Here is a 12,222-nt window from a genome sequence, read left to right as displayed (position 1 = left end):
TAATTCATTCCACAGACAATGGTAACGACCTGGGCTCTTCTCCCCCAGCTCCGCGAGCGGAAATCCGGGGTGATCATCAACATCGCGTCTCGGGCCGCGACGGTCGACTTCCCCTTTGCCATCGGCTACAACTCTTCCAAGGCAGCCGTCGCCCGCGCGACCTCGACCTTGCAGGAAGAAATCGAGCTCGACGGCCTCGGGGACCGGATTCAGATGTACGCGCTGCACCCTGGGGGCGTCCCCACCGCTATGGCGAAATGTAAGCACTTCTTAATCACTCAATTCCCCTTCTGTCTATTCCGTACCCGGGTGTCTAAGACGTTTATCGGAACCGGATGTGCTTCTGTGGGAGAAAACATACTGACAAGTGACCCGTTTAACCACTAACAGCCGAGGTCCGCGTGGAGCTCCTGGAAAGGTACCCGTCTCTCACGCAGCATGGGACGGATTTCCAGGCCCTGTTCAAGGATCCGCCGGAACTGTGCGGCGCCACCTGCGCGTACCTGGCCGCGGGCAAGGCAAAGGAATTGCGAGGCATGTACTGGGACTGCAGGCAGGACATTGAACGCGTGGTCAGCTACGGGAGGGAGAAGCTGATGAAGGAGGGCAAGTACGTGCTCAAGATGGACTTTATCGACGGCTACGAGAACGAGCCGTGAGGGACGTGAGGGCAAATAGATTGGTCAATAAGGCTGTTGGGGATGGCTGCGATGGCAGAGAGTAACAGAAAAGGGAGAAAGACACAAACATATATAGGTAATTTTCTCCGTCCTGCAAAGCTGCTCGTCCCGTAGCATAGACCCGAAGATCAGATTCCAACGGGCTGTAGGGCGATATGCCTCCATTCAGCCACTGGATCGCTTATTGCTCTCCTCACATTCCCCCTTCAGCCCCAGCATGGTCCGTTTCCAGGTGTAACCACTTCAGCGCATTATGCTTGTGCCAGAAATAGCGGTACTTCTTCCCAAAGATGTACATCGGCACCCCCAGCAGGCATAAGAACCCGGTAATCCCTGCCATAGTCCCTGCCATTTCGACAGCCCCATGTTTCATGTACCAGTCGATGACATAGTTCGTAAGCCTGTCCATCGGTCAGTTCAGGGGAACATCATTGGCAGGAAGAAAGTAAATGACTTACCCGTAGAAGAAGAAGTTCTTGAATACCCTGTTGCTTGTATGTTAGCTGGTCTCTTACAACAGATGGTTTAGGGGGGCAAAGGGATTGCCGAATATCACTCACATGTTCATAATAAACAGTTCCGTACTGTTTTGGCGATAGGCGTCGAGAGCCCACTGTGTCGCAAAACTGGCAATTATGGTCATTCCAAACAGAATGACTCCCCAAATGAAGCAGATTAGGTAGATGTTTTCGAAGTTCTTGACGGCGTAGGCCCAGCCAACCAGACCGGCAACAGAGCATACGCCGCCGAGACTTACAGGGAGGAGCGCGAATTCCGGTTCATAGACGCCGTTGTTCCGACGCGACATCGTCTTGACGAGCGGCTCCGAGAGCGCAAATGAAAAGATTGCACCCAACAATCCGCCGATGAACGGCCCTGCCGACATGTACCCAACAGAGGCGGAGGACATAAGATAAGGAGGCGAGGCAAAGATGACACCGGATAGAATGGCCACGGCCACATACCAAGCAATAATGACGCCTGTCATCAAGACTTGATAGAGCGCTCCCAGGTTGAGCAGAATTGCAACAGAGGCAATAGCCATCTTGATGACGGAATCGTCCACAAAGGTACCATTATAGAGTGCAAGTTGCTGGACGAACGTCTTCGGCGGGGGTATAGAATCCACGGACGTTTGGGTGTTATTGGTCATTGTCTTCTCCAAGTCAGTATTGATACCGATGTTGGTTACTTTGCCCTGCCCCTCCAGATGATGTGCAGCTCGTGATTCCACGCTTGCCAGCTTTTCCAAGTTTTCCTCGGAGCCCGCAGTGTCAATTTCGTATATGGCCTTACGCCGATACATCGTCTCGGGACAGTAAAGGATCACCAGAATCGTTTGGAGCGCCGCAAAAGGTATGTAGATGTGGAAGTTATAATGCCAACCAAGATGATCAGTAATTACCCCGGCAATAATGGAGATTCCGTTAGATATGGCAGCCAAAAGGAAGATGATGATGGCAACTCTTGGGCCTCTCTCGTGGACGAAAAACATGTCGCCAATGGATGCCACCGCAAGCGACTCGTATGCGGCGATGCCAATTCCTTGAAGAACCCGGCCAGACAGGAGCGTATTGTAACCAGACGCCACTTCGGAGACGATAATTCCGATGGTGCCAATCAAGGATGAGAACACGTACATGGGCCGTTTGCCGTACTTTCGACCCAAGGCAGAGGCAAACGGGCCCATGGCCCCGGTCGCGAGGAGGGAATAACCAGAGAGCTTGGCGACATCAGTCGGGGAGCGCTTGAGATCCAAAGAGATTTGGATGATGCCGGCATTGAGGATCGGTCCCTACATAGCTTGTCAATCAAGGCCGCATTTTCCGCTGCTGGCCTTCGCCTACCGGTACAACACCGTGAATGATCACTCCAAAGAAAATGATGGCCAGAACAATATGCTTCTTGAACGATGACCAGTTCAATGGATCGTTCGGATCCTCGGACGGCTGCGGTGCCAAAACGATATGGGCATTTTTCCCCGTTCCATGCTTCAAACGACCCGTCTGCTGCTCAGAATGGGCAGCTCGCTGGTCCAGGAGGACAGTTCCTGGAACATGCGCAGTGGTGTTGGCCTCGAGGACACCGAGACCCATTGTGATGTTCTGTCTTTGCTCTTATTTGAGGGTCGTAGTGCTGCAGGTCCAGCCACGGGAAGCTATTCAACCTGCTTTTCACATCAAAACAAGCTGCCGGACGAGATTGTATATCAAGAACTCGGGGCAGAGTGGAGAGAGCCTCGTCCAGAATCCGGGGTCACCAAAATCTGGGGAATATGCCTACCCCACCTTTCCTCATTGGACTAATCCATTGTCTGTTCGTGGTTAGATCCTGTGATGGCCCTTTCCCGCCTGCTTTTGCTCTGGGCCACCTCTGAGACCTGGAGTCTTCCATGATCTAGCCTCTGTATTGGAGAACAAGAGCTTCGAAGCGAACCTGGTTTGTGCAACGGTGTTGGCGGAGCAGCAGGATCAGCAGGGCATCATCCACGGCCAAGACCAACCATGCATCTCGCTCTCCTCGTGGCCAGACTCGATAGGCGACCGTAGCTCCCAAGAGTGGGAACCCATGCATTGTTGCAGGTCCCCATGACCATAAGATACGAAAGGGAAGTTGGAGCAAGCTGGGGACCCATGTAGATGAAAGTCCAGACCATGTGTTGGTCGGAGAACAGTCTCACAGCCTTGCGTTAGGCAATTTTCCTATTGATCAGTAGATAGCCAAGGGCATTCTTCCCCAACGGTGGGATCGACTGGGCCAGGTATCTGATGTAATTGAGTGGGAGCTCGTCTTTGAACGTGACGGGAGTTTTATCTGATCGAAATGCTGAAGAAGCTCGAAGTGGTTAGGGTTAAAGGAAGAGAAAACTGAGGAGCGTGAGCGAGCTGCAGACTCCATGGAGAATGTTCCGAAAACTTGAGTGCATCTTTGCATCTCTCTAGTAGATGCCCGGAATGATCCTCCACCTGACACGCTTGCAGTAGCGCTCCCAGTCTTTTCCATACTTCTTCCTGCACTTCTCTTCATCCCTCATTTCTCTATGCACAAGTAGCACGCCAAAATACAAGACATAGAAATATGTAAAAATCATTCCCCAGCCACGCGCGTCTCCTTGCACTACCTCTCTGGTTACGTGACCCGTGACAGGATTCTGGTACTTGTTGATGATGTATCCCGCAACACCAGTAGGGAGAGAATAACTCCAGGACATGATCCAGTCGCCGAGGTAGTTAATATGTCGGGCACGACCCCACCAACCAGAGACTAGAAGCTTGGAGCCAGACTCAGTCGTCATGGTTTCGAGGTGTGACACCCGAGGGTCGTTGGGATTGGTCCGGAATCGGTTCTTCTCGTTGTTTGCGCCTCGAAAGATATAGTATCCCAAGCCTTGAACCGCTAGAACGCCAGCGATGCCGCTTATTCCAAGCCTCAACGGATAAACCGCCAGATACCGTGCTTGCAGACTGTAGAGGAATGGAACCCAAGTCAGGTCGCCGAAAGCGAGCATGAATCCGAAACCATCAGTCGTCACGTCCATGGTGGTCAGAATAGCCGACTCCATGTAAAGAGCGTCGAGGACATAGAGCGATTGGAAAAGAGTGATGAGAATGATGGAATCGCTGACGAAGCCATGTGCCTTGTATTGATGCGCAATGAATGCGAGGTCGAGAATAATCCAACCTAGCAGACCTGGTCTCATCTCATTGAAGACCTTGATGTCAATCATTTGGCCGCCCGCAATGGGAATCCAACGTGGAACTGTGACGCGTGGGTTCAGCTCACGACCAATGAAGAAGTCGTATAGCATGTTCCCAGTGTGCCCTCCTTTGGCGAGCTCCCGGTTGTCAGGATTTGGCTGACCTGGGTGGGGAACGCTGAAGGAGGCCAGGTAGACATAAATTGCTTGAGCATAGGAAACGACGAGATTTGCAGTTGCAACTTGGGGGAGATTGTCCCAGATGAAAGTCCAAACCACGAAGTCGGCACCCTGTATAGCAGTGCCAATGGCGAGACCAGCCAGGATGAGAACCGCTGAGTTGAAGGCGTTGAATTTGTAGTGGTGCCGTCCTCCTGTGCCCAATGTTGTACCATCGACCTCTTCACCTGGCAGAAACAATTGTAGAGCCACGCTGAGAGCATAATATGCCAGCACCCATAGAATGACATTCAAATCGAAAAGACCCAAGACTCCGTCCTCCGGCCACGGCGTCTGTTGCTTCAATTTCTCAAGATTGAATGTTCTGAGATCTAGCAAGGCAGGTGCAGGGCAGCCCGAGACGTCGTTGCATAGGAAGATGGTGGCATGGATGAGGATCGGCAGGCCGAAGATGATTCCAGCAGCTCCCAGACTGCAAAGACGTTAGTGCAGGTCACTTCAAGCTGGCAACAGATGGCAGCGACTCACGGTCCTCCGAATTCATAACCGTGCTTTTCCTCTGGTGCTTTCTCTGTCCTTGCTTTCACGGTCATTGTTGACGGCTTTCTAGCAGCTTTCGTTGGGTGAAAACCAGCAGAGCCGACGAAGGAGAGAGGAAGAATACGGATGGGAGCTTCAAAGAGAGCGAGATAGAGACAATTGAGATCAAACGAGTGTCATATTGACGCAGTCCTTCAAGTCAACGCAGGAGCGCGAAGCAAAAATAAAAAAGTCAACTGCCCGGGATGTGCAGCAGCCGAATGAGATCATCATTGTCCTGGGGCGCAGCTATGGATGCTGTCGCGTTGCGTGTTGCGTGTTGCGTGTCGCGCCAACAAAATGCTGCCTCTCTGGCCACGAAGAAGCCTCAGCGGAATCAATCCTCGCCATGTGGTCGAGTGGCACGATCTTCCGATAGTAACTTCTCGTAATCTCAAATGCAACGCAGCCACACAGTTGGAGGGCTTGATGCATCTGTGAAGCGTCGAAATGATGTGCATTGCCGATGGCTAGTGAGGCTTTTGCCGTTCACCTTTGGCCAACCCCGTGGATCCGCAGGCACACGCACTCTTCCACCCTGCTACCGAGTACTTTGATCCCTACAGTCCCTAGCTGCGCGTTCTCCTCCTGCATCCGCAAACAATCTTACAGGCCGCTCGCCGTCCTGCTGAAGGGGTTTGTTTCGAAATCGTACTCGTAGGCTGCCCTTGCGACCGCCTCCTTTCTATCGTTCACTCTTCCTTTCAGCACACAATCGACCTACAGACTGTTATACCGCGTGCAGCATTCACTTGCATTGCGCCGGCTTTTGGCGACCTTCAGTCAAGTATCTTTTTTTTTTCATCTCCAAAGATCGTCCCGGAGCAATTCTTGATAGACCTTCTACATCCTATCTTCCGCACGAACAACTAGCCATGTACCTGTCAACGTCGTTCTTCCTCCTCTTCTTGTCATCATTACCCTCAACTCTCGCGGCGACCGAGTCGAAACCCCCTCCGAAGCCATGTACCATTCACTCCCCTTCAACCGGCTCATTCTTCGACCTTCGCCCTCTCCAATTGACCCTCGAGGGTACAAAATACCAAGTCGCCAGTAACGAATCATACCATTCAAAGGGATATGATTATCCCGCAAATTTCACCATGAATTTCTGCGGCCCAGTGCTTGAGGAGCTGGAAGATGTCGAGGGAATACCCACGAGCAGACTGAAAAATATCTCGGCCTACTATAAAGATTCCCGCGGTGACATTTACAGCATTGGCCAACAGAACGACCAGCCTCTCTTTCGGGGCAAGAAGCTAGTCCTCAATTACACCATGGGCTCACCCTGTCCCGATCTTGATGAGGATGGCAATCCCATCGATGCGGACCTCGTCGCAGACAAAGCCAACAACAGGCGCAAATCCACCCTCCTGTCCTTCATCTGTGATACCTCCCCACTTCTCTCGACCCGCCCTGCTGTCTCCTTCCTTGGTTCTCCGGACCACTGTACCTACGTCTTCGAAGTTCGATCTCGCTATGCTTGCGGTGGCACTTTGCAGTCCGGAGAAAAAGGCACATTGGGCCCAGGCGCCGTCTTTGGTCTGATCGCGGGCATTGCTTTGCTGGTCTATCTCATCGGAGGTATCGTTTATCAGCGCAACGTGCTGCACCAAAGAGGCTGGAGGCAGTTGCCAAACTACGCCATGTGGGCGGGTATCTTCGGCTTCTTCTCGGTATGTATATCCCCTTCATTGTTATCTGCTTGTCCATTCGGTGGTGTCACGTTCCCTTACACACTGTGCTATCTACAGAGGCCCTTTTCCGGGGGGCAACGCCGAAAGCGTCATCCCTCAGCTGGAAGAGATTACGATTGGAAGTCGGACCTGCCTTGACCACCCACGGCTAACCTCATTTTTACCGATTGCGTATATAGGATATGTTTGTTATCCTGTTCTCCTCATGCACACAAAGGATGCCCGGAGGAGTCACGCAACTGTTCGCTGGTCGACGTGGCTACCATCGGGTAGGCTCTGACGAACGCGGACACGGAAGAGGCCGCACTCCAGACGACGAAAATAGATTGATTGACCAGCTCGACGAAGAGTGGGAAGATTGAGCAAGGCCACAAAATCAATCGTGTCATTGCTCCTTGAAAAGGCATCAAACTCGTCGTGCTTCAAAACTTGTGAGACTTCCGGCGAACACACACTGCCGACGCTCCTGGCGGCGCGGAGATGTGTCTGACATCAAGAAAATCGAATATTTCGCACAGCAACCACGCTACAGCTCGGTCCAGTCACTGCATGTCATCACTATGAGATCAATCTCGCCCTCGAGACTGTTCTTTTCACGTGTTGCCCGAATTCTGCTCTCCACCAAACTGTCCACCAACGTCATCTCCTCCTTGACCAAGATCACTCAAATCCATCCCGTCCAACGCGGTGTTACCGAACTCCTCCATTCCACTGCCTCCGAAGTTCGGTGGTTCAATATTAAATGGTAACAACCACGCCGATGAACTTGTGTCCATCCCGCTGGTTCCTCCTCCCGCAAATGGATCGTTGAATCCGTACGTCGTCAGATCGAGTTGATCCCAAGGATTTGTGCTCGCATAGTTTCCCACCGAGGGGGAGTTGAGATTGTTCAGTCCTGAGGAAGTGTTTTGGTTGCCGCTGTTGTTGCCGGTGCCGGTAGGGTCCATGCCGGCGTATGCGGCGCCAAAGACCATTTGTCTATCGATGGCCGGCAGGGTGGATATGAAATGAAGGTTGTTATAGTGTGGCGATGTTGGTGAACCACCATAGGTGTAAGGGTCCGGGAATTGGGCGTTTTGGTATAGTGACGGAGATGTTATGTCGAAGCTCGAAAGATCAAAAGGCTGATTAAGATTGAGGTTCAGGTTAAGATCGGCGCTTGTGGTTGGCAGATGTTGTCCAGCCGGTTGTTGAGACATGGACTGTCGTCTATGCGAGTCCTGCCCAGCAGCGGACGAGCCAGCTCCAGCTTCAGCACCGGCAACCGTAGTAGAGCTCGTCGTATTGTTGCCTTTACCTTTTTCTCCTTTCTCTTCTTTTTCTCCCTTCTTGTTCTCCGCCACACTTTTCCCCCTTCTCCTCGGAATCTTCTTGCCTCTCCCGGCCAATCCACTACTACCGTCCTCGGCCTTAGACGGCGGACTCAGACTCGCGAAAAACTCTTCGACCGACTGTAAGTCACTTCTCTGAGACATGACTGCCTCTGCGCCACCCTGGGCGTGTTCGCTGCGGTACTCCAGATGGGACTTCTCCCATTCACTTTCGGAGACGCCGTGAGGGTACTTGTCGAACCAGTCACCGTACTGAAACATCGTCTTGGATTTGTCTTGTTCGGACTTCGGTTTGTTGGGGTCTGCTGGTGTATCAGAGCGGGAAGGCGGGTTGGTGTTGGACGTTAGCGCTGCGGTTGCGTCCAACTCCATAGGCGTCTGCGTCCCGCTTCCTCCTGTGGCAGAAGAATGTCTGCGCAAGAAGCCCAATCCCGGGCCGGATATTCCATTTGATCCCGGTCGAGCCTGGGCGTGACGAAGGGTAGAGTCGGCGAAAGCGCGATAAATATCCTTCACCGACTCGGCCATGTAATGAAACATGCCCCAATACCGCTTCATCCTGGTGAGGTATTTATAGTTATGCCGTAGATTCTCCTTGCTCTGCTGCTCGAGTGCGGAGTTCTTGGAGAATATTCCCCAGACATGCACTGTTGCAGCAGCGTAGGCACAATACCCCGCGAAGGGAACGGTCAGGGTGTGACCCGTCGAGTCGGCAATGAGTTTGCTGATGAGCGAGGCGGATTCAAGGACGATATTGGCGGATGATGTGAGAAATGCTTTGGGCATACCCTGTTGGGTGTAGTAATGATGATGGGGTCTGTGGCTGGGTTGCGTTGGGATAGCAAAGCGGTGCAAAAAGAGGGAAGTTTGCGCCAAGATGATATGGAGAAAGAGATATTGGTTCGCGAGACGTTCGGAGATGTGTGTGGCGAAGTTCTCTGGTGTGTAGGTTATGTCGTCCGGAAGAGAGGATTTCAACTGGGAGATTTGGCGTTGTAAGGTTGCGAATTGGGATAATGGATCCCAGATAGGATGCGGATCCTTTTCCTTGCCTCCTAGATTAAGATACTTGACGATGCGTTTCCAGAGGACCACGGCACGAACGATGTACGCGGCAACGCCCATGTTTGCTTTTGCCTCTGCAGTGACGTCTACTGCATTATTGTCGAGCGATGATTTACTGTTGGACATGGGGACGTTGCCGTATAGATCTTCCGTGGGGCCAGGCACCTCCATTTGAAAATGCGATTCTTTGATCGGTAGCTGGATTTGGTAGTAGTCTTCGTTGAGAAAAGAAGGGCGTTCGGTGCCGGACGAGTTGAATGTGTCCATCAGGTAACAGGCCCACATTGTTCGACGCCGAATCTCTCGATCTGTAAAGGAGAGTTCGGGGGGTTTAGGGCCTTTCTTGTTCTCATTTGAATTGGCGATTTGGTTTCGACCCAAAGGATCGTGGTCAAGTTCGCGGTGCAGTTGTAAAGCATAGCCCATTCGCATGGCCTGACCACCGAAAGACCATGACAATCCGCCCTCACAGGTTCCAAAGTAGTGTAGACCCAACATGAGCATTGCCGTAAGTATAGTGATGTTCGGCTCGTAGTGACGCTTCTCTACAATCCGTCTAGCGGGAGTTGCCCACTGTTCCCCACGGAGAAACGCCGGTTCGGTGCTGACTTGCGGATGTGTCGAAAAACGTGCAGATATCGCACATACAGCCAAGATAAGGACTGGTGGAATCGTGCCAGCCTTTAGTTTACGCATGAAGCTGGGTTTATGCAAAAGAAGGTAGGATTGGCCGTAGACGCAGTCGAAAAAGACCTCGGCGAGATGTTCTTGGATGTGTTGCGGTGGGAGAGACTCGGAGCCTTCGATAAAGAGCTTGTTCTCGCCTTCGCGCTGTTTACGCAGACCAGCCGTGGGGTCGAGCAAAGTCGATTTCTCTCGAGAACTTCTCCAATCATTGAGCTCTTGTGTGAAAGCCTCGTCGGCGGAGCGTTTTTTGGGTTGGTCTTTCTCTTTTTTCAGTGCCTGTCCCGGGAGAGGCGGCCGAACCGAACCACGGCCAGTAGAGCTCAAATCTGGAAGTTCGTCCTTGGGAATGACTCGGATTACTCGGTCTTCCATTCTTTTCAGGCGCTTGTCCAACATGGCCATATAATCGGTCCGAGGAGCAGCTTTTCTGGTCGTCACTTTGTAGACGCAGGGTATGCGAGCGCGTAGACAATGTTTGCAAGCTGGCTTCTCACCGGAACAGCGGATCTTCTTTCGGCGACAAGCAATACAGGCGAGAGGCAGGCGTTTCCTCTCTTTGCCTGCTTTTGTCTTGAGCTCGCTCCATGCTGGCGGTCTTTCCTCGTCACCTTGTGCCTTTTTGTTTTCCTGCTCACTGGTGCTCGGGGCTTTTCTAGGTGACGAGTCCGCATTACTGGGTGGCTGATTGCCGGAACCAGGAGCCCACTGACTTAAAGCGGCAGCTCCAAAAAGATCATGATCAAAGGCCGAATCGATGCTGGCCAAGGAGGCGCGATGTTGGGGACTAGGGATTTTGCCAGAGACATAACCCACCATGGAGCCTCGACCGGGAAAGCCTTGGCTGTGGCTCAAACGAATGTCTGGCGGAGCATCAATCCCACTGTTGCTGCTACCATGAGGACTACCGCCAAAGGGAAAATTGAAATCAATAGAACCAGGAGATGACGCGTCGAAGGCGGATGTGTTGGACTGAGGTTGAGGGAGACTGTCGATGCGGGGGTTACGTGCATCAGACATGAGAAAGCCTGAGCTCGAGAGCAGGTTGCTTCGCTGATCCCCCCGAGGCTGGCCAAGTTGTTTTGATGAACTCGTCATAATGCAGAGCAAGTGGTGAAGAACCAGATAATGGGCGACGGCATGTCCTCGATTTGAGATGACACCTTCAAACGCGCCACATTGTCAGAGTGGCGGAAACAACAGAAGCCGAGGTTGCCAAGTAGTGTGGACCACCAGATAGATGAGGAGCCAGTGTGTCCAAACGAGTATAGGCGAATATCAGACTAGATGGGATGAACTCATTGTCTGCAGCAACGAAGGACGAGGCTGAAGAAGGGCGACGTTGGTAAGACAGTGTGAAGTAGGTAGTTTGATGGCGAGGTCCGACCGGATGAGAAAATGTGGGAAAGTGAGAAGCGGGTAAGCGGTCGAATTGTGGATTCGCCCGTGGCGTCTCTCCAAAATGGGGGGAAATGGCGAACCGGGGTATCTTTGTTTTTCTTTTGAACTGGAAAAGGGCAACCTTTAACTGCTGTATTTGTACCGCGTAGATCGCAGGAGCATCTGTCCAGATGGCAGAAGAGGGTCTAGACTCTGTAGCGATGATGATGACAATGATTGAATGGTCGTTTGGCTGGTCACCGCCGAGATGTGAACGTTCTTTGCTTGTTAGATGCAGGAACCACGTTCGTCCAGCAATTTCTAAGCCTGTGAGATGATTGCCGGAGGGATAGGAAGAAGGAGGACAATGACCGGATGTGGACGAGGATGAGGATGCTGGTGGGCGCAGGAGTCCGTTCCGAACAGCTCGCCCAGAGAGAATCGCGAGTCGCGGGTCGAATAGGCTAAATTGGCCGGTCGCTGGTGAGTTTGGCGGTGGGTTCTAGGCTCAAGTTCGGTGCTGGCGGCGGTCGCCCGGTGCCAGCTGTCAGATGGGTTGGAAACGAAAAGGCACCCGTAGTAGAGGCGAAGTCTGTGGGAGAATATTTAAGAGGCGACGACGAGAGCCCCAAGACCTCCAAGAGATGGGCGCTGATGGGGCAGATGGCACTGTGGATGGGTGAATTGTTTTCCTGACGCAATGACAAAGATCGTCTCTCATCACCACCGAATCAAACGGGAGTTCCAAATAGAAATACGAGGTCGCCTTGGCCCCAATACCACCTACACCCACTGTCAGCAACGTGTGAGGCGCAGATGGCGAGGACGGCGACAACGTCAACCAGCAACACGATGATGATGACGACGAGCACGAGGAAGTTCCAAACTCATCACGTGAGTCACCTGCGCCCACGTGATGTGTTTGTGGG

At 52.5% G+C, this 12,222-nt stretch overlaps 3 protein-coding genes across 4 annotated transcripts; 1 reads left to right on the top strand and 2 right to left on the bottom strand.

The window, feature by feature from the left end:
• Positions 1-3,344: 3,344 nt before the first annotated feature.
• Positions 3,345-5,574, bottom strand: PV07_10765 (uncharacterized protein). The gene is made up of 2 exons (XM_016398125.1): positions 5,086-5,574; positions 3,345-5,029 (listed from the first exon to the last, which is right to left on the bottom strand). The coding sequence occupies exons 1-2, from the start codon at positions 5,148-5,150 to the stop codon at positions 3,619-3,621; spliced, it is 1,476 nt and encodes a 491-aa protein (XP_016245316.1). The 5' UTR covers positions 5,151-5,574; the 3' UTR covers positions 3,345-3,618.
• A 137-nt stretch (positions 5,575-5,711) lies between these two features.
• PV07_10764 lies at positions 5,712-8,129 on the top strand. 2 transcript variants are annotated; one of them, XM_016398123.1, is made up of 2 exons: positions 5,712-6,812; positions 7,013-8,129. In XM_016398123.1, the coding sequence occupies exons 1-2, from the start codon at positions 6,012-6,014 to the stop codon at positions 7,193-7,195; spliced, it is 984 nt and encodes a 327-aa protein (XP_016245314.1). In that variant the 5' UTR covers positions 5,712-6,011; the 3' UTR covers positions 7,196-8,129. The 2 variants fall into 2 exon arrangements, with proteins under 2 accessions (XP_016245314.1, XP_016245315.1); XM_016398124.1 differs by having other exon boundaries at positions 6,891-8,129.
• On the bottom strand, positions 7,241-11,967 carry PV07_10763 (uncharacterized protein). The gene has a single exon (XM_016398122.1). It carries the CDS (start codon positions 11,009-11,011, stop codon positions 7,427-7,429), a length of 3,585 nt encoding a protein of 1,194 aa, XP_016245313.1. The 5' UTR covers positions 11,012-11,967; the 3' UTR covers positions 7,241-7,426.
• Between the last annotated feature and the right edge of the window lie 255 nt (positions 11,968-12,222).

Source organism: Cladophialophora immunda, assembly GCF_000835495.1.
Source record: "Cladophialophora immunda strain CBS 83496 unplaced genomic scaffold supercont1.6, whole genome shotgun sequence".
NCBI lineage: Eukaryota > Fungi > Ascomycota > Eurotiomycetes > Chaetothyriales > Herpotrichiellaceae > Cladophialophora > Cladophialophora immunda.
Note: the sequence above shows the minus strand (reverse complement) of the source record. Positions and strands in the feature narration are given on the sequence as shown.